General features: G+C 48.3%; 3 protein-coding genes across 3 annotated transcripts in view; all 3 read right to left on the bottom strand.

Annotated features, from left to right (window-relative positions):
• VSIG2 (V-set and immunoglobulin domain containing 2) overlaps positions 1-641 on the bottom strand; it is a 5,657-nt gene extending 5,016 nt beyond the window's left edge. The window contains exon 1 of the mRNA XM_008577334.1: positions 126-641. Within this exon, the coding sequence (XP_008575556.1) occupies positions 126-186 (61 nt within the window). The 5' untranslated portion in view covers positions 187-641. The remainder of the gene's footprint in view (positions 1-125) is intronic.
• A 598-nt stretch (positions 642-1,239) lies between these two features.
• On the bottom strand, positions 1,240-9,450 carry ESAM (endothelial cell adhesion molecule). Its single transcript, XM_008577335.1, has 7 exons — positions 9,302-9,450; positions 5,669-5,856; positions 4,521-4,722; positions 4,174-4,329; positions 2,831-2,953; positions 2,423-2,549; positions 1,240-2,070 (listed from the first exon to the last, which is right to left on the bottom strand). Exons 1-7 carry the CDS (start codon positions 9,369-9,371, stop codon positions 1,755-1,757), a joined length of 1,182 nt encoding a protein of 393 aa, XP_008575557.1. The 5' UTR covers positions 9,372-9,450; the 3' UTR covers positions 1,240-1,754.
• Positions 9,451-13,760: 4,310 nt separating this feature from the next.
• The window catches only part of MSANTD2 (Myb/SANT-like DNA-binding domain containing 2), a 31,823-nt gene continuing 23,597 nt past the window's right edge, over positions 13,761-21,986 (bottom strand). Inside the window, exons 3-5 of the mRNA XM_008577333.1 lie at positions 21,117-21,216; positions 19,225-19,285; positions 13,761-15,286 (exon numbers count right to left, since the gene is read on the bottom strand). Of these exons, the coding sequence (XP_008575555.1) occupies positions 14,434-15,286; positions 19,225-19,285; positions 21,117-21,216 (1,014 nt within the window). The 3' untranslated portion in view covers positions 13,761-14,433. The remainder of the gene's footprint in view (positions 15,287-19,224; positions 19,286-21,116; positions 21,217-21,986) is intronic.

Below are 21,986 nucleotides of genomic sequence, written 5' to 3'. Positions count from 1 at the left end.
GCCGCCCTCCCGGCCTTCGACGCCCCCGCCCCGGCCTCGCCCCGGCCCCCCAGCCCAACCCCCGCCCCGGCCTCGCCCCGGCCCCCCAGCCCAGCCCTCGCCGTGGCCCGCCGGCCCCTCCTCACCACTCAGGCACACGAAGCCCAGCAGGGCCCGGCAGAAGAAAGGCCCCGGGAGCCCGGCCATGGCTGCCGTCTGTCGGTCGCAGTGGGTGTCTGGGAGGGAAGGGAGCGCCCGGCGGGCAGCTGCCCGGTGCTGGGCAGGAGTGAGACTGGCTATCTCAGAGCAAACAAGGCGAGAGGCCGGCACCCTCAGGTAAGGAAATGCCCCTCCTCCTCCAGGCCCAATTCTGGTGTGATTCTAGCCTCGCACCCTCTGCCTTCCTCTTCCTCCCCAATTTCTGAAGCTGTCAGACCTGGGTAAAGGGCTGGCCTTGGGGTGGGCATCGTGAGGGAAAGGGTTAGGAACTGGGGCTCTGGAGGAAAAGAGTGGCTGTGTAGGAAGAGGGACGCATTCTGACAGCCTGAGAGCTGGCAAAGGACACCACCACTCCTTGGCTTCACACAGTGAGCAAGAGCCCCAGGCCGCCGACCTTTTCTAGCCCCTTTAGAGCCCCTCTTCCAAGCCCCTCTTTTTTTCATCACTTGCTGAGGTGGAAGTTTCCATAGAAATTACAACCGTGTCCCCATTCCCAGAGCCACCCCATTTTATGGGCAGAGAAGCTGAGACATAGAAGAGACCGTACCTTTGGTAGGAAAAGGCATGGCAGAATTCGGACATAGACCTGCACCACATCCCACGCCCAGCTCTCCCTCAGTAACAAGGGGGATCGCTGCTGCCCTGCTGCCGGATGGGCAGGAGGTGTGTTTGTGAAGGATTCAGTCGTCAGGGAGAGGGAAGCACAAGTCAGGTTCCTCTCCCCTGCCCTGAGGGGAAGCGGAGGTGAGGTGCATGTACCCCAAAGCCCTGAGTACTCTGCTCAGCAGGAAGTGCACCTGTTTCACCCCCTCGCTTCTCAGAGAGGGTTCGGGTATCCTTAGCCTCAGGATCCTGGTACCTACCCATCTCCACATGACAGCAAATGACCTTTCTAAAGACTCTAGAAGAGCTATCCTGAGCCAGTAAGCTCTGAGAAGCCCTCCTGGGTATACAGCCTGGGTAGGGGTAGGGGTCTATTTTGCATCATCCTGAAACTCAACTTCTTGGAATTTCTGGTTTGAAAAGGCAATTTGATTCTTATTCCATACAAGCACAATGTATCTTTATTGAAATAAAGCAAAATAAAAACACACATTTCAAGTCAGTTTTTAAAATATCTTCCCTATCTCCTGCCCCAACAAAACTCAACCAAGCCAGCAGGACAGGTTATATTAATGTAGACAGATGGAGTGGGAACAAAGGATGGCATTAGATAGGGGTGGGGTACAGATCAAAGGGGCCTGAGGGACTCATTGCCTGGCAGTTTTCTCCAGGGCCCTTGGTGGGGAGCCAATCTCAGCAGATTCAGCTGGCTTCACAGGGAGGAGCAGGAGAGGGGGTAGAGACTCCTCCCAATCCCAGGTCCCCTTTCTCTTCTCCTTCTACCTCCTGGACATTTGAGTCTTACTGAGACTCAGCTTCCCACAATAAAGGTGGGGCAGAGGACTGGAGGTCTGGAGCAGGGCTACCCTCCCAAGACTCAGGCCTCTGGGCTAGGGGTGACCCCTACAGGAAGGAGAGACACTAGGTGGTTTAGCCAGGGAATGGCTGGGCCCTCACACAAGAGATCCAGCCTGACTCTGGGCTGGCAACATCACAGGCACAGCACCCATGCGGCTCAGAGCACAGGAAGAAACCCCACCAGGACAGGTGGATATTGGCTGAGGATGGGCCCCACCTGTCCTGGGCACTGTTGGTGAGGGCTGGGCCTGGCTAGAGAGACTAGGCATGGGGGTCAATGCACCAGACCTGGGAGGGCCATGGGGTGGCTGGAGGGCTCGTGCTGAGGTGACAGAAGAAAGGGTCCCATTCTTGGAGATTGTGTCTGAGCCCTTAGGCCACGGCAGGGTCCGGGGAGCAATGGCATCCTCCCTAGTCATCAAAGAAGTAACAAGAGATCAGAAGCAGGAGAAGGAGAGGAGAGTTTCTACACGTTTTGTCTCAGGTCTCCTCCCCCCCCCACACACCCCTCCTCTTTCTCTCCATTAAAATCTGCCCACAGGAATGATCAGAAGCAGGAGAAGGAGAGGAGAGTTTCTACACGTTTTGTCTCAGGTCTCCTCCCCCCCACACACACCCCTCCTCTTTCTCTCCATTAAAATCTGCCCACAGGAATGTTTCAGCTACTGGCCACCATTCCATTAGATAAGAGCTGCCGAAATTCCCAGGCTCTGTGAGGGAAGCTAGCAGAGCCCCCATCATAGTGGAGACCAGGGACACTTACTTGATGTCATTGGCTGGCTCCTCCATAGCCTTGCCCCGGCGTTGGTACAAGAGGACCAGCCCAGCCAGCAGCCCCAATCCAACCAGGGTACCCACAACAGCTCCAGCAACCACTGCAGCCCCAGGCTCTAGAAAAGGCTTGGTGTCAGAGGGGGACACCCAGCTGTTCGCCACCCCTCTCCAATCCCACTACCCCCTGCCACCATACATATTCTCTCATTTTCCCTGTGAAGAAGAGAGGTGGCCGTCAAGCAGCAAATGACCAGTCACTGACACATTCGACCAGGGCAAGCTCCCTGTCCTGTTACAACTACAATTAGAGGCCTCAGCAGACAAGCTTCCTCCCCTCTTGCATGCCCACCCTCACCATTGACCACTCTTCTCGTAACCACACTTACCCCTCACTGACCTGTGCTCACTTCCAGGGTCACATTGCACTGGGCACTGCCCACCTCATTGTGGGCCCTGCAGACATAGAGCCCAGACGTGGAACTGGAGAGGTTGGTGAGGCGTAAAGACCCACGGATGGCATCTATGGACACAATTTAGTCATCAGACCACAGACCCCCTTTTCCACTAAGAAAAAAAAAAAATCCTGCCCTGCCTCTGGAATGTCCTCTTTGACTCTCTGGGAGTCACAGCTTGTCTGTTCCTTGATGGAGGGGAAAGATGTGACAGCCAGCATGCTGGGCTCAGTCCTAGCTACAGACTGGCTAGCTTAATACCCCTCTCCACTTCCACTCCTCAGGTCTGAAAGGAGGTGAACGAGGAAGTGATGCACAGAAAAACCAAAACCCCATTTTTATTTTTATTTCTGAAAGACACTGTGATGAGTAGAGAAAGAACTAGGCTAGAAACTAGAAAACCCAAGATCCAGAATAGGCCACATGACTTTAAGCAAGTTACTCGATATCCTTGGGTCTCCATTTCTTCATCTGTAAAATGGGGCAATGTGACCTATCTAACGGTGTTGAAAGGATTATATGGGCTTATCATTATAACAGTTAATGTTCATTGGCTCCTTAATCTATGCCAAAGTCTGCTCTAAATTCTTTACATGTAGTAAGTCACCAAAATTTCACAACCAACCTATGAGATAAGCACTATTTTAAAAAATAAATAGCTTTTATTATAAAAATGGGCAAATGAAAAGTCAAAAGAGGGGCAAAATGAAAATCCATATAGCCACCACCTAGGTCCAACAGTTGTTAATATTTTGCCATATTCATTTCATTTCTCTCTCTTTTTTTAAGGCATTTTAAAGTAAATACTTCAGCATGAATCTTCAAAAAATAAGGACATTGTCCCACATGAGCACAATACCATTGCCATGCCTAAGAAATTAATAATAATTCTCAAAAATCATCTAATACTCCATAATAAAAATGTTCCAATTGTTCCCCAAATACTTTTCATAGCTAGTGTGTTCAAATCAGGGCTACTGATATCGCCATTTTACAAATGAGGGAATGGAGGCACAGAATCACACAGCTAGTGAGTGGCAGAGCTGGAGTTGGAACACCGACAATCTGGCTTCCGAGCCTCTTTAACAACAGTTACACAGCACGTGAAAGCACCTACCGCAGTGCCTGCACCTGGGAGGCCATCTTTCTCCACCCTCCCCCCATCATCCTCATCCTCCTCCCCAGTACTTTTCAACATTACCTCCCCTTTTCACCCCAGTCCCTGTGGTACCTCTCATCTTTCCCCATCCCTGGCCACAGCCTCAGTTGTTTCCAGAAGTTCCCTCACCTAAAAATGGTGCAAAGAAAACCTGAGGGGATGGGGACAGCTTCTCCCACTGGTATTGGGCAGGAGGCTTACTCCTTGGGGACTGGCAGCTCAGGGTCACGTTGGTCCCCACACGGGGCACACCCAGGAGATGGCAGGATGGAGGAGCTGGAGGAACTGGGGAAGGGAAACAGATTAAAACCCACACCTGAGGGACCCACAGATTTCTCCCCCTCCCCACACCCTTTTGCCATTCCACTAGCCCTTCTTCCAACCCTTACACTCAGCCATTTGGGAGAGAGACCTGCCTGACCCCCCGGGGTGCAGGGCCGTGGGGAGGGATCCGGAAGTTCACGCTTCTCACTCACCCAGCACATTGAGTTCTAAAGTTTTGCTGTTGTGGCCTCTAGGTATTCCTTGACCATCTTGCACATTCACAGAACACTTGTAGGAGCCAGAATCTTTCTCTTGGAGGCCCTGCAGCAACAGGGACACATTCCGGGAAGGCATGGGGTACAGCAGGGATGCTCCAGATTTGCTTGATGTGACCCCATTGATGTAGGCCAACACCTGGTGTGGGGCAAAACACCTGTCCGTTATTGTTATTATTACACACATGCCCCGGGCTCACAGGCTCAGCCAGTCCCCTTCCGCAAACTGTGTTCTCAAATGCCCCTCACCTGCACCCATCCTTCTACCTGTACCAGCTCCCAATTACCCCTGTCTCCCCAGCCACCCTCTCACCCACCCCTGTGACCTCTTCACCAGAGCAGTTCTTGTTCCCTCATACATTGTCTCTTCATCTCCGTCTTGCTTTTAGAAAGGTGGCATAAGAGGGGCAAGAGGGATAGTGTGAATAGGGGGTATGTATGAAAGAAACTTAGATTGCAGGGGTAGATCCAGGTTTTGTGAGGCATGAAACTTAGACAGTTGGGGGGTGGGGGCATCTTCAAGAAAAAGACAAAAATATCTTTTTTTTAGAACAAGAACAAATGATCTCCTTGAATACACTTTCCAGTACCTTAGAAGGAGTCCCTGCAAGTGAGAGGCTCTGGAAATAGTTTCATTCGCTTTTGGGTAAATCTGTCTCTGAGTGTAAGTCTGGTGTTATGACGAGGTTAGGTGGCAGGTTGTGGGAGGAGACAGCCCTTTGCCTCTGAAGGTGGCATATAGGGGCAGGGGGACAGATGATCATTTGGGAAGAGAACTGGACTGTGACTCGACAGTGTCCAAAGCACAGAGAATGTGAAGACAGAAACTTGCTCAGCTTTTAAAAGTTGTGTGTCACTTGCCCTAAGCCTTCCCTCAATTCCGACCCTATCCCTCCCCTCCATCCCCAATAGCAAGATAAAATGTCTCTCCGCTTTGGCAGTGTTTTGTGTGCTGAATTTCTAGGGAAAGTTGGGGAAAAGAGAATTCCCATTCCCCGGCCACTCCTCCCACCGTCGCGGGCGTTCCCTACGCCCCCCGCTGGGCGCAGCTTGCCACTGTCTGCGATGCTTTCTGAATTCCTCACCTGGTTCAGATCCTTCCCTTCTTGTTCCAAGAACCACATCACGATGGGCAACTCCCACGGCTGGGACGAAGACACCTCCCCAGCCAGGGTGTACCACACCGGCAGCACCACTTCCTCTCCCTCTACCGCCTGCAACCTGGCGAGGCCGGCGGGCACATGCATCTCCACCTGGGCCCGCGAGGGCAATGCTGGAGGCAAGGGCGGGGGGCGTGAGCACAGAGGGCCGGCCCCCTGCTCGGTCCGCGGACCGCTGACCCAGTGTCCTGATTGCAATGGCATCAGAGCTTATGCTCCCCACCCCCAGCCCGTAGGTTTGTAGCGGGGGGTGGGAACACATTTCTATGCATTTATTCGTATCCAGAGGCGCAGACTTCTGAGCACCAAGAAGAGGGGGTAGATTTTCTGCGAGGAGAGGAAGAGTTCACGAGGGAGGGAAGATCTGCTTTTGTTCTACATCCCACGTAGCCCACTTGCTCCCCCAATTTCCCCGGGCGGGAGCCAAGGGAGAGTAGCGACACTGGTCAGGGCCATCAGGATTCCTTGCTCCCGTGTTTTCAACTCGATGGGCGGAGGGGGATGGGAGGCCGCCCAGTTACCGATTAACTCCGCCGCTGCTCTAAACCGCCCGAGCGGGAGAGACCGGAGAGGCCCAGCGCCCAAGCCTGGCCCAGTGACCGCGGTGTCCCCTACCACCCCCTCCTACCCAGTCCCAAAGCGCAGCCTTCCCTAGGAAAGCGAAGGGTTGAGAACCAGAAAGCTCTCAAGAGCCCTTGTGGGTCTGGGTGACTTGGGCGGATTCTCTAGGGTCGCAGGCTTTTACGGGGCAGGGTGAATGACAGTCCCCTGACAAGTACAAGCTTCCCCTCTGTGTGCCCGGGTTCAGGAGGTGGACTGGAGCGTTGGCTTCAAGGAGGGGCTGTCGCTTGCACCATGGCATCCAGGAACACTCGTTTTCTGCCCTTCCGAGTGTCAAGGGAGCAGCCGAGTTCGCTAAGCTCTGGGGCTTGTGCACAGCCGCGCCCGAGGATGCGGGCGCCCCAGTCCTGGGCCCTGCTCTTGCCCGGCCTCGGCACTCCACAGCGGAGCATGAGACGCCACCTCCGCGTGGTGAGCAGGCGGCCAACACGCGGGCAGACAGGCCCAGTTCCCCGTGCTCCTAGAGCCGGGCTGAAGGCCTCCAAGGGTCCGCGAGCCATCCGGCCAGGATGCGCGCCTCCCCCACTGCTTCCCGGCTGCGCGTCTTTACAGAACCCCCCACCCTTATTCCTCGGCATTCTCTGCACCCCCCCTTCCCATTTCCTGGCGGGTCCCTGCGGGCTGGGCAGGAAACTTGTACCCGGTGATAAGGCCGAGGACAATGAAGGAGCGGGGCGGGGGAGGGGGGAGAGGGGAAGCCGCGCTAGACCGGAGGCTCTACCTGCGAAAACAGCCCCCGCCTCAAGGAGCTCGATGCCCCCTGGGGACCTGGCCCGCCGGTCCGAGGCCTGCGGGCGGTGCCGGCTCTTGCCCGACCTTCCCGCAGCACAACCGAGGGGCCAGAAACGATCCCCCCCAGGATACTGCCTGGGTCCGGACAGGGGCGCGAGCTTCCGTCGCCAGGGGAGCCCCCAGCGACCTCCCTCAGGTCCCGCGTTATAACAGCAGTTTGCGGAAGGTTAGAGAGGGGTTAAAATGGATAGTGATGGACACACTGGGGTCTGGGCAAATGCTGCCTGTCCCAGGTCCTGAGTCAGAAGCGAGGAGAAGCGGGACTGAGGCTTCCCCGCCCTCTGTCCTGGGTGACTGCTGGGTGGAAGCCCCCCAGCTGGTCCGCCCTTTGCGCTCCCAGGGTCCACGGTGCGGCTGGGAGAGAAAAGAGGGGTGAGAGGTTGGGTCTGAGTGAAGGTCAAAGGAGAAGCCCAAGAAAGGGGCCGTCCCGGCCCAATCCGAGCACAGAGTGAGGGAGCAGGCAAGGGCCGAAAGAGAGCGAAACGGGCCCGCTCCACAGGGCTACTATTTTTAGTCTCCCTCTTTCTCTGAGAAACTCCCCCCGCGGGCTTCTCACGCCCCAGGGGCAGCCGCGCAGAGCCGCGGAGGAGCGCGCCCAGCACGAGGGCCTGGTCGAGTCCGGTCCCGCAGAGCCGGGTGCCCGCCCGATGCGCCAAGGGTCCCAAGCGCCATTTAACCCTCGAGTGGCCGGCGGGAGCTGGGCAACCCCTGGGGTGGCCCGATAGGACCTTTGGATCTGTGCCGTCGGTATAACAAACTGCGGCTCAGAACAGGGATAGAAAAAGGAGGGGTTGCAGATGAGCTGCAAATGATGCCCAGGCAGCAAACTTGGATTTTCCTCCCTAGCTTCAGAAACTCCCCCAGCGGAAGGGGGATAGGAGGGTTGGGGTAGAAGGCAGAAGAAAATGAGGAGCTGAGGTTGAAGTTGAGGAAGTGAAGCTGAGAAGCTGAGAAGCTGAAATACCGGATCAGGCCCACCATGCCTAGAGGGGCAGGAAGCCGTCCTAGCTTTGGTGTGGCTGGGAGTTGCTCTTGAGACCCTCTTTGCCTGGGGGCCCTAATACCTCATGCCTCATGCTTCATGGGGCACAGACCAGGCTAAAGGGGCGCAGGCATGAGCTAGGAGGTCCCCATCTCAGTCCCAGTCACTGTGGTTGAATTTCACTCTACATTCTTCTAGGCCTAACTTGCCCTGGCATCCTCCAACCTGAGAGAAATGAGTTAAAGCTGGTATCCCCAAACCCACCCTTCACCCCCATTCGGGATCCTTGAAGGGGGATAGCAAGAAAGTCTAGGAGGCAGCAAGTTCCTGCTGGGTCCTTTTCTCCCCAGATGTAGCACTGAGCCACCCCTAGCTCCTGCTGAAACTGGGTGTCCCTGGAGGCCTTCAACACTCCCCAAACACTTGCTACAAGGAAGTTTCCTTCCTCTCTGACTTTTAGCCACACTCCTCCCTATTTCCCTTGTCCCTTTGGCTCTGGGAACCAATAGGGGTGGTGGACCTCTTGGGGGGAGGGGGTCACAATTCTACTCCTCTTAGCATTTGAACCCCTCCCCCATTTCCTGTGTCCCAAATGACCTCACGGTCGTGCTTTTGGGGCACCTCCCTTGATTCCCAGGGCAGGAAGCAGGAGGAGGGAGTAGAGGGAAGATCTGGGCTGGAGAACCGACAAAGTGCGCGTATCAAGCCTGGGGACCAGGGGAATCCCCCCGGGGAGCTCGTGTGTGGGGTGGGGGGACAGAAGGGGGCTGGACTTAAGTCCTTAAGCTCTTTAGCCAGTGTCTCATCTAGCGGCTCGGCTCATCTGGCTCTGCTGAGTGGGGTAGGGAGTTGGGGGGTTAAGGGGGAGGAATGATTCCGATAATTCACCCCAGAGGTATCTCTGTCTTCCCTGGAGATGCCCTAGCCCCCACCCCCACAGACCACACCCAAACTGGAAGGTGTCCTCGCCATAGCGAGCAGAGACGTCAGCACCAGACAGTGATGCCATGGGATGAGGGAATGATGGAGGGGGGGGGGGAAAGAGTCCGAGGCGGGAGTCCCATCCAACACCGTTCCTCATCAGTGCGCAAAGTCCTCCCCCAGGGTCGGATTTACCCCCATCCCACATCCCAACTCGCCTCCTGGTCCCAGGTTTCACTCACCGAGGGTACTCAGCCCCAGGAACAAAAACCGCAGCAAGTTGGTCGCCTGAGGCCTGTACAGGGAAATCATGGCCCTCCCTGGCCCCGATGGAGTCAGGGGCACCAGCTCCGGGACACACCGGCCGACAGGTGCCACGGCCGGAGAGGGCGCCGGAGCCGGGCCACTGACACCAAGGGCGGCTCCAGCCCAAGTCTCTGCGCTCGTGTGCCGGTGGTGGGGTGGGGACCGACAGCGACAGGAAGGCGGGGCATTCGAGGGGGCGGAGAGGTCGCCGTCCTCGCGGGCGGGGCGCACTGGTGACTCGCCGCGGGGGGTGGGGGGGACCCGCTACTAGCGCTCCGAAGGCAGCATCCCGCGGCCTCTACAGAGTCAGGACTCAGGGTGGGGTCAAGTAAGTCGTGGTGCCCGCACGAGCCGGCCCAGGGGACAGCGGGGGGGAAAGATCATGAACTATCATTCTGCGCCGTACCCTCCCCCTCCGCCGGTGTGGGTAAGAAGGGTGACTAGGGACGGAAGGAGGTTTGGGGACTATCCTAAGTCCAGGAGCCACCCGCACCCCTAACTCCTTAAATGCCCCGGGGCGGTGGCCCAAATAACCGGCTCCAAGCTTGGGGGTACCGCGTCCCCAGCCCCGCCAGGGGGGCCTTCCCGAAGGAAGAGCAGGGTAGCCCCGCTTTCCCCAGGCCACTGAGACTCCGCAGTGTGTGGGGCCCCACAGCAGGCAGGGGCCAGAGCCGAGGGCGGGCTTGGTCCCCGGGGCACCGCGGGACGGGTTACGGCTGCGTCCGCACCGCCCACGTGGCGCGCGTGAGGCCCAGGGCGGCACCGCGACGCGCCAGCGCCGGCGGGTGGACGCCGGGACAGTCTCCACCTGTGGGCGAAGAGAGGGGCTCTCAGCGAGTTCTCAAAGACCCCCTAAAAACCAGGCCCGAGGATTGCCCCGGCCTCGTGCCTCATACCCCGAGCAGGGAAGATTGGCGCAACTTAGCTCTAGGAGCTGAACGGGAAACTGAGGCAACACGCGTTCCGTTCTCAGCTCCTGACCCGTGAGAGGAACGGCTTACAGGCCTTATGGTGACCGGGGAGGAGCGGGCGGGTAGACAGGAGGGTAGACAGGACAAAGTCCCTCCGTTTCTTCTTTATCTCCCGTATCTTCGCTGCCTCCCATGCCTGCAGTGAACGGCTCAGGCCCGCGCTGATCCTTTAATTCTCAGGCCTACATCTTGTTCGCGGTGAATTTAATTTAACCGTCCCCCTCCCCGTCACCCCGCTCCCCGCCATCGGTCAAAAGGCACCTCTGCGCCCCCTGGCGGCCACGACTCACTTTCAGAAGGGCACGCTCCTGTTCTGGCTTTTCTGTCCAACAGCTAGAGATGCTTCAAACATCCCCGCACAGCTCAGCCACCAAGAAAAGGTGACTGAGGGCAGAAAGCATAACAACGAATTCCTGGCGCTGCCCACTCTGGGGGGCAGAGTTATCTGGGAAGAAAAGCAGCTAGGCCTGCTGGATTCCACTTACTCCACACAGTTCTGCTCCAACAGAGTCTGGACCTTGTGCCTGCAGACTGCACAAGGTCTTTTTCTATACTGTGCCCTCATAGACCCTCGCAGCTGCTGCTTCCTAGTGTAATTCGCCTGTCTCCTCTTCAAATACCTGCTGTGCAGTGGGTTTGAAAAAGGCCTATGCAAACACTGTACTGCTCGGGCATTCACTGGAATCTAATACTTGGTAGCTCAGTGGCAGCAAAGGCAATGGGAATAGATAACTGCCAGTCTTACACCACCACACAGGGACCTACATACTTGGAATTGTCAAGCAGACAGGGGGGGCAGGGGGCCAGGTCAGGGGTTGTTGGTTTGTTTTTCCTATTCTATCACCCTCAAATTTTTCTTGGCTTGTCTACATTGCAAACCACCTCTCATAAACACTTATCCTTTGTTTCCAGACCAGGGTTAAGTCATCCCCTCAAAATAACTACTTCCAAGAAAGGCAGTACAAAGTCTTTGGGTTGTAACCCTGGAGCCCCAAAGCATCTCATTACAGAGGCTGTCAAGTGCTATCATCCCTATCAAGTGCTGCATAAGGTACAGCCTCAACACTCACTCCCTGTAGCTAACTTTTCCTTCAGAATTAAGTTGTCAAATAACTAGCCACACGGGAAGTGAAGCTGTTACAGAGGCTGTCAAGTGCTATCATCCCTATCAAGTGCTGCATAAGGTACAGCCTCAACATTCACTCCCTGTAGCTAACTTTTCCTTCAGAATTAAGTTGTCAAATAACTAGCCACACGGGAAGTGAAGCCGCAACCTAGGATTTGTAAGTACTGAATGTTTCCATGTGACAGAGGGGCAGTCTCTGCAGGACTCTTCCACTGCCCTCACCCTAACCTAATAATTCTCCTCACTGTCTCCTATTCCAACCACTTCTTTCTTATGACCCGAAGGCAGTCAGGTGGTAGAAGTTAACAGAACAGCTCCATTACGTCCTGCAAGCTTTTGCCAAGATGCATTTTACAGTGGACACTGCTCCCCACCCTGGTGTGAAATGAGAATGTTGGCACAGATGATCTGTGGATGACCTGAGAACTGCTTACATAAACATGTGAGCAAGAGCTCAGTTCATAGCTTCATGTTAGAGACTTGCAGGTCATTAATATCCCAATCACACCTCATCTTAGATCTTCAAAGTATTTGGTAATACTGATTCTGAAATTTGATTCTACTGTCTCCATCCCCCTTGAATCAGTTATAAGGCTTTATTAAGGTCTAAACAGTCCATTTCTTGTTTTTAGCAATACTCATAGTTATCTGACAACTTGTCTTCTTTTCTGGACTGTTCTGGCCAAGAGACCGGATATCGAGTATCAGCAAACTGCTTTCCTTGCAAGCCTCCATTTCCCAATGCTCAACTTTGTCTTCAGCTACCCCCATCGTAAGCCAAACCCTGAAAACACACAGTGGATCCAGTCTTTGCCATCTTCTCCATGCTGCTCATAGTGGTTTAGTAATGCCGCCTTCTCAGTAACGTTAGGTAGGTCTACAACAGCCTCACTAAAATGTTCCACCCCAGCTGAGTAACTAACAGCAGTTGGAAGTAGGAAGGAGGAACAAAAATGCACAAAACATAATGTTAGTTTTGGGACTGGTCAATGGCAAAGTTCTGCAGATGCCATGTAGTACTCCTGGTACTAACGCTTTTTCCTAAGGCACTTGGCACTGAATACTATGAGATTATTGCTACAATATAATGAATGGTGCCTCAACCTTTAGGGCCATAATTACAAATTCCAAAAGAGAGCATGTCCTAAGGCCCCTGCCTACAGGCTGTGCCCAGGGAGAACAGGTGTTACAGGATATTTATACTCTTCCTGAACTAGCACCCATTTTTATCAGCTCACATCAGAAAACAGCCAACTCCACAAACCCAAACTCAAAAACTATAAATAAAGCTATCTCATTGATTATAAGCTCTCCAGTCATCAGAAAAATAAGCATCAACCAACCAAGGGGTATCAGAATGACAGAATCACTGATTTGAGACTATTCCAGAGTGGGAATATTCATCAATATTTATCAATATTCAACTTTATCTTCAATAGTATAGAAAAATGGGGAGAATTATAGCTCTTACCTGGATTTGAAACCCACTTAAGTAAAGCACCCGAGAGAAGTTGGGGAATCATTAAAGATAAATAACCAATCTAACAAGTTCCTGCCATGAGACCAAACTGATCCTTGACTACTCAACTAGCAAGCTACTCTTAGCCAAGAGTACTAACCTCTGAGTGGAGTAGTAGTTGACCCATTAGAAATATCTGAAGGATCTAAATATGATAGTTACCTTCTTAACAAACTGATACCTTTCAATTTCCTCTCATGATCACTTCTTCTAAAAAACAAAATATTTTTGTATGTTTCTACTGGATCTTCACTTTCCTTTTTTAGAGACAGCAAGATGACATCAATTTTCCAACTGCGATCCCTTGAGAGAGCTGTCCCTGATAACTGAGTATAAAAGATGAGGAATGAAAGTCTCTAACAAATTCATGGACTTAGGGTCAGAAGGAATATCCTAGTCATTTTTTTAAAAAGAAATACAAGAGGGGGATGGGGGAAGGAGAAGGGGAAGGACTAATGGGTACAAAACTATGCTGTCTACCCTAAGTGAATCATTATGCAGTATATGTGTGTTCTGAAACAACACACTGTATCCCACAAAAATATAAATAAAATTGAAAAAAAATAAAGGAAAAAAAATAAAAAGAAACACAAAATGAGATATCCAATGACCTTTGGTACTTTGACAAGTAATAATGACATGGGTCAATGGGTATAAAGAGTGACAGAGAGTAAAGATACCCTGCTCTGTTTGCTTTTTTCATTCTTAGCAGTAAAGTCAGAGGACAGCCCCCACTGCCAGTGCAGCCACACTCTGCTACAAAAAGCTCCACTAGTACGCCAAGAGGCCAGGAATTACTTTAATTTTTTTTTTTTTTAATTTAAATGGCAACACAACCATAAAGTTGGTACATCACAGAAACAAAGGTCTTTGCAGGCAACACTGATTGGAAATAGCAAAACACTTGGTTGGTGAAAAAAACGAAACTCTATGTACAATAGTAGCTAAGAGTGATATCGAAAAACAGTCTTATTTACTGTGACTGAAGATTTAACTTGCCATTATCTATTGCTTATTTATTCAGGGTTGTAAATAATACTTATATAGAGACATAGAGATGTGTAAAAATGAAACATTGTGAAAAAAATACAATTTTTCAATTTCATATGAAACTCAAAGTATAAGTTTTGTCCAATATGGAATGTACCTACATTTGTTTATATTAGGGCTCTAAAATCCATTTAAAAATCATTTTGTTTTTAAAAAAGAAACAGCTGACCCACCATGCAAGTTCACTGTATATCTTGCTTGCTCAAAATGAGCATTTTTTCATGAGGTCAGTTTTTTCTGCCCAGAGTCTACTATGATTCCTTAGAAGTTGTACTGGCCCAATTGTGGAAAGAGCTTCCATGAAGAGTCTGATGGCAGCATCCAGATGAGGGACAGTCTGGGTAACGGGAATTGAGTAGAGAGGAGGAAAGTAAGAGCCCAAATCCTTATGAAGGATGACATTCAGTTGTTGAATTTTAAGGGGTATCCAATGGCTTTTTCCAGGCACTCAACTAAAGAGCCAGCGGAAAGAAAATCCCTCTCTACTTCTACAAATTTGATATAGATGGATTTGGGGGAAACTCCGGGATCCACAATACAGTTCTGAGACAAAAATCCATTAATACCAACCCAATCTTTGCTGAAGGTTTTAGTATTTGCTTGGAAGTGTAAAAATAAGCATTGCTGCAGAGTCCTAACCTCAGCAATCCCGAGGTAGCAATAGATAATTCTGGTGGGTTCTATTTCCACCTGCAATGAGGCTTGTGCTGAAAGGGTTTCCAGGTCAACCCGACCCTCTTTTCCTGGGTCCAGGGAACGTCGCTCCATGTGAGGTGAGAGCGGCCTCTCAATACATTCTTCATAGCCAATGGCATAAAGGCCTGGGCTTTTAGGAATGCCTCCTGGCAATAAATATTGAACAATGTTCCCGCCAGTTGGTTTGGAGTGGGCAATGGGTATCCAGTCAATTTCCATGTGCAGCTCCAGGCACCTAGCTTCACTAATAGTGATCTCTAAAAATTTGTAGTAAACATTTTTCCAGTTCATTTTCTGCACTCGGGTCATAATGATCCGCCCCTCAGGCTTCTCAGAGTTGAAGTACTCCCGAAGTCGCTTGCCAAGGGGCACCTGGGAGCTGATCTCAGCATAATGGTAACGGATATCCTCTTTCCAACGGGTGTTATAACCAATTCCAAAAATGGCCAGTTTATTGGAAAGATGGAGCCTTGAAAAGTCTGTCCAGCTCTGAAACAGTTCCCATTTCAACTGTACTGATTCCAAAATCTGTACAATATTCTGCATGATGTCTCTCTTCCTAGAAAGAGAAATAAAAGTCAAATTCCTCAAGTGGCTAGAATAGCATTGCCCAATAGAACTTTCTGTGATGAAGGAAATGTTCTGTATCTGTCCTGTCCAACATGGTAGCCACTAGACATTAAAATGTGGTTGATGGGGCCGGCCCGGTGGCGCACTGGATAAGTGCGCCGCTTGGGAAGCGCGGCGGCGCTCCCGCCCGAGGGTTCGGATCCCACATACAGACCGGTTCCCGCTCACTGGCTGAGCGAGGCGCGGGGGCAACACCGAGGGTTGCGATCCCGTTGCTGGTCCCCGGTCCGGTACGGGGGCAACACCGAGGGTTGCGATCCGTTGCCAGTCCCCGGTCCGGTACGGGGGCAACACTGAGGGTTGCGATCCGTTGCCGGACACGGAAAAAAAAGACAAAAAAAAAAAAAAATGTGGTTGATGTAAGTGAGGTATTAAATTTTTAATTATATTTAATTTAAAATTATATTTAAGTAGCCACATGTGACTAGTGGCTACTGTTTAGACAGTACAAGTCTAGATAATCATAGTATTAAAAAGTGAGAAACACTCATCCCTAGGAAGTTTCTAAGAATTAATGATAAACTGCTTTCCATTACTGCTAGTCTCGCTGTACCCAATTTAATAAATATTAATATACAAGACCCTAGCATTTCAGAAATCCAAAGATCATGAATTTTTTAAGTGGCTATTATAATGCCTATGATGGCCTTCAGATCTAACTATCAAAATAAGGTGAAGGATGCTATAATCAGAAAAGTATACAGTCACTTAAATAATTACAAGTTTAATTTCTAACCTGAAAATTCTGAAAGTTCAATAACTTTGATATATATTTTCATGAGTGTACATGCATGCTATAGGAAAACATACAACTGATTATGACTAATGACCTGATACAAAAATAAAATGACATTTTCTATTTGTTTGAAATTCATCACTACTCCCAAATTTAAAAGAACTGTCAAGTTCGCACAGAATTAAGATTTAAGAATTCAGACGGAAAAAGTCCACATTAGGCTTACGTTTTAAGAGAGAAAGATTCAAAATTATATATTGAGTCTGTTCTAGAAAACCTTTTCTACATCACAAAGAAATGAAACATTTTTGTCATGATGAATTTGCTAACTACACTGATTTCATCATTACACAATGTATACATGTATTAAAATATAACTCCATACCCCATAAATATGAACAATGTTTCAATTAAAAAATAAATAAATTCCTAAAAAAAAGAAAGAAAACCCTTTATAAAGGAAAAAAGGGAAGCAAAAGCATAAAAATTATTTCAATTTTGACTTGCATAGTTAACAGAATAAGACAGAAAATGCTAGGAAATTCTTTTCTTTTTTCTTTTTTTTTTTTTTGTCTTTTTCCGTGTCCGGCAACGGATCGCAACCCTCAGTGTTGCCCCCGTACCGGACCAGCAACCCTCGGTGTTGCTCCCGCGCCTCGCTCAACCAGTGAGCGGGAACCGGTCTGTATGTGGGATCCGAACCCTCGGGCGGGAGCGCCGCTGCGCTTCCCAAGTGGCACACTTATCCAGTGCGCCACCAGGCCGGCCCTAGGAAATTCTTGTTTCACAGGTAGCGTAACTCATGTAATTGTAACTGATATTTCATGTAATTTGTATATATGAAGATATCTAATTACAAGTTTGTTTCTCAAGTATGGCAAAACTTTGGTATTGGAAGATTGGTTTGCTAAATATCAACTTGGCAACAGACTTACACTCTACATCACTTACAGGTTTAACCTACAAAAATATTCAACTACCACACTCACATACAATCAAACATAGGCAAGAAAAGAGGGTTACGTGTTGATTTGCTAACAGTTTCTTGAAAGGAGAGAACTCCTGGGGAACTGTTCTTCTCAGAGGACACAAAGCACTTGATCACTTTTATAATATTTGATTCTGGTCCTTGTGAGGCTAAGATATAGGACTACATTTCTGCATGGGTCAGTGATTTAAAGGAAAACTATCTTTCATAGCCACCATCCTTCCTTGTCTTCTTTGAAATATTTTATTGATCTCAAGGAAGACTACACTGAGTTGGGATGGAGGGCAGAGATTTCTGCCTGTTTGGCTCACTGATGTATCCCAATGCCTGACATATGTAGTAGGGACCTGATAAATATGTGCCGAATAAATGAGCATATTAGATGACTTTTTTCGTGTATGAAGGATAGTGTATTTGACTACAGGTTATGTCAGCTAGTTCAGCTAATCCCACCTATACCTACAGAGAAAAAAAAATACAGTGCCCAAATGAGTTATTTTACTCAGCACTGTCTTAAAGCAAAATCATTTATGCTATAGTCAGACACTGCAAAGAACAGTTCTAAAGAAACTACTGCACTGGAAACTAAATAGTTTATCAGGAACCTCTTCAGAATTGCTCACCCTAGGAGCTGAAATCTGGAGAAGAGATAGCACAGGCTGGAGATTTCTGCAGAGCACGTCAGTTTCCTGCCCTGATGATCTGGACTCAAGACTGATATCAGAGTCTCCAAGCTTTGGAACACAAGGAGAACTAGACCCAGTTATTTAAACAGTTCCTGAAACTTTATGTTATATATTTCCTGGCTTCTGAAGTTCCAACCACTAGAGAAGTTCAAGTGGTTTGAGGCTGGTGACACCAATTCTGTGAAGTCTGAGTTCATCTCCACTTATATCAACTGGACCTCCCCTATAAGTAGGGCAATAAAGGAGAGATAGAACATTCCAGTAAAAGAGCCAGTGGCTTTTTTGGAGAATAGGGGTTTGAAGGTATGTATTTGTAATAACTCATTTTTAAAAACAGTAATCCATTTCCCTTCCTTTGGTACACTTGATGTCACAATCTTAAAAGATAAATATCTCCCAATAAGAGAGGGCCTGCGAATTATTGGTTTGGGTCATAAACTTCTTTTTTGAGGAGTGGGTTAATTCCTACAATTTTGGGGAACAACTGCTGATCCCCAAACCAGGGGGAACTGAACTCTTACCCTCTCCTACCCTCTCCCCAGGCATGGGATCAGATGACAGTGGTAATTCTTTGATTCCAAAGAGATACTATAAAAAAGAAACAAGCATTTGCAAAGGGGTGGCGGTGATGGTGGTTTGCTGAATGAGAATGACAAAAGTTTCTTTGCTGTACTGCCCATTATCTATCACAGTCCTTTTTATCTCAGTTTTTTGCCTCTTTCTCCGCCATCTCTCAGACACCAAGATCACGTGTGTGGAATAAAGCACATAAGAACAAGTGGGTGCTATGAATACTCCATGGTTAACAGGTGAAAAAACTGAATGGTGTTCCTTACTTCCCCCTAAATTTATCTGTTCATATATTCTCTTTAATAGATTTAATCAGGGACTTAAAGCTATTGCAAACATAACATCGCTGGTAACTCCGAGAACTGTGATGTCCTTACAGAAGGAGATAACGCTAAACTCTTAAGTGGAAGATCAAGCTATGCGGGCCAGCAGGAGGACCCTGTCCCTGACTTTCTTAGTCTTTCCTCCAGCAACTGCTTTCTTTTCTGAATGTATCCATAGGTCATGTAAGAGCTTGCTTTCTGATTACCAAACAAGGATTTTAAGGCGTCTTATCATTTTATCTACTTCCAGATAAATTCAGGTCCCTGCGACACATCTTTGTACTTTATTTAAACATCCAGTTATACACATCCACACACAGGCAAACACCATAAACACGCCTATTTTCATGTAGCACATTTATTTCTTCTTGTTGTATACAAACTCTCAACATTTTAGATAACCACTGGAAAACTTAGGCTAAGATGATGAGAAAGAATGCACAGACAGGCTTCCTTGGTGGGATGGCTGTAACTTCTGTAGCATGTCTAACTACTTTCTCCTCCTCCCAATGGTCATTACACTTAGGCAGATATACTTTGTGGAGAAGTGAAGTAGTTACTTACTGTGCTTCTTCAGAAGACTCTTGTTTTATTTTTAATGTTCTCTTTGTGACAGGTATTTCATCTGAAAAGCAAAGATTTTGAAACAAATTATATTTTCCTACGTGGTGGCACACATTTATGTAGATCAGTAGCTACGTTTACTGCTCATTCCATACCTTCCAATGCCAGGCCTTAATTCTGGCATCAAACACTGCCCGATGCCAGATTTATATATATAACTCTTATATAATGAGATGCACACATTTATATGCAAGATCAGAAACCAGCTCTACAAGTAGAAAATTCTTCAAGGTCACCAGTGGATTTCTAGCCAGGAGCTTAAAGCTTAATATCACTGCAAACATGATTTTAAAAGACCAAGAATGAAAATAATTCTGTTCTATGTAGGTTTTACAGAGCAATTATTCCCCCAATATCAGGATCAACATACTCTGCATGTTATTTTTTTCCCAAAGGTTTCAGTGACTTACCTCTCTATGGCAAAACCAGTATTATAGGATGCCAAAGTAATTTAGACCTTATTACTGTTTTGAAATTAAGAGGTAGTGATCACTTAGCATCTGCCCTTTTTATTCTTCTAATCTTTAGATCCCTCCCTTACATACTGTTAGTGGCACAGTTTTATAGCTTCTTTCCTGTCTCTTCCATTATTTGAGATTTAAAAAAAAAAAAAAACAGCATTCATACGAAATATATTAGCATTTAATTCTTTTTCTTTTGAATTAGAGTTTCTCTATCATCAGAAATTCTGTAAAGAGGGGCCGGCCCAGTGGCGCACTGGATAGTGCGCCGCTTGGGAAGCGCGGCGGCGCTCCCGCCCGAGGGTTCGGATCCCACATACAGACCGGTTCCCGCTCACTGGCTGAGCGAGGCGCGGGAGCAACACCGAGGGTTGCAATCCCGTTGCCGGTCCCAGGTCCGGTACGGGGGCAACACTGAGGGTTGCGATCCGTTGCCGGACACGGAAAAAGACAAAAAAAAAAAAATTCTGTAAAGAAAAAACCGAAAAAACCTATAGACTGTTATCTTACACTAGGGAAGCACATTTATATCACCAATCTCACTCGTACTTCTTTGGGGCTTGCCAAAGCACCTTGCTGGGGAGTGAGAACATTTACTTATAAGTGAGTGCTCATTACATAACTTGATGTTAATGTACGATGGCTGCAACAGAAACTTTAGTACTTCCAAATTATGAAAAGCAAATTTGGAGTGATAAATACAAAAAGAAACAAAACCCCAACTATACGTACACTCTTAATTAGGCCATACAAGTTTAGATTTGATGGCCAGGAGTTTTATTTTCCATTTTTAATGCGCGAAACTGCATATAAATCTTTCCAGCTACTGTGGGGATGGGATTCCTTAAGAAGTCTGAAGGATTATGATAACTGATACAGTTCAAATATCAGTTCTTTTCAAGACACACCGAGGCTTCCCCTCATTTTTTGTTCAGGTTGAAGTTTGGACTAATCATAAACAGAAAAGAAAAAGTATTTGGGATGAAGGGAAAAAAAGATAGTTACATCTACTGCAGTTGGGCAAAGAGACAATACTCTTGGCAGTCATCTTAGAACTAAAAGGTGCAGAATATTTAAAATAACATGGGATTCTACCTGTCACCAACCTTCCTCATGTAGCTCAGGATTATGAATTCTGTGTCTTTAGAAACCTTGCTAGTACCCAAATCACCAAACAACCAATGCCAACCACTAGCTGGCAGTTTAAGGTTAAACGAAGGATGCCCATATTGCCCCAAATAGACTGGCTACATGTCTTGTGCTGACAGTGGGAATGATGCCAGAAGATATTACAGATGGTAAGTACCGGTACACATATTAAGGTAAATTAATATACACACACATAAGTATTGTATATATTGACTTTCTTACCCAATTCCTGATCTGTTGGATAGCCATGCAGATCCTGACTGTGGTTTCCCCAGTCCTCCTGTGAATAGTCCTCCATAGTGCTGCCATCTGACTCCAGCTCCTGGTACAAGCCACTACTGTTAATAAGTACAGGCTGGCAGGGCTGAGCATCCCATCCTCCCTGACCAAACACCTGTTCCAACTGTTCAAATGTGTAACTGCTCTTTCTTTTCCCAACACCATGTTCTTTCACCCGACTGTAACACCTGCGAAGGGTCTAAGACACAAAGTCTTTTGTTATTCCTTTAAAGCTGTACTTCCTCTTCCAGGTACGGACCACAGATATTAATTACTATTAGACAGACACAGACAGACAAACATAGACACATTGTTACAGGTATGCTAGATTTCAAATTCATTATTATATTAGAAAAAATACTAATTTAGCATTTACTCAAACATGTTATAATTCAAACAATTATTTTGCAATTAATTATCCATTAAACAACAAGAAACATTACAACATTATTGCATGTACCCCATACACATATTTTTATACCCCCACCCCATTTAAAAAGAATAAGGGGGGGAAAAAAACAAGAAATACCAGCCAGCCAATAGGATGCACACCTGCCACAGAAGAGAGAGAGTTGCTATTGTGCCCAGAATTTGGAAAAAGTAAGGGAAGGGAGGACAGAAAGAAGAATTTCCCAAAGCAAAGAATACCTTCCTTACTCTTGATTAAGAAGGAATACAGTGTAAAAACAATTGTGTAAACAAATTAGCTAGTAAAACTATTACTTACATAGTCTGTATTCCTTACTAATAACTCACTGTCTTTGTGGAAGCTGCTAAAATTTGAAACAGAGATCAAATCAATACTGCTACAAA

This window comes from Galeopterus variegatus, unplaced genomic scaffold (assembly GCF_000696425.1).
Source record: "Galeopterus variegatus unplaced genomic scaffold, G_variegatus-3.0.2 Scaffold1495, whole genome shotgun sequence".
Taxonomy (NCBI): Eukaryota; Metazoa; Chordata; class Mammalia; order Dermoptera; family Cynocephalidae; genus Galeopterus; species Galeopterus variegatus.
The sequence above is the reverse complement of the archived record's forward strand: the minus strand, read 5'-3'. Positions and strand labels throughout refer to the sequence as shown.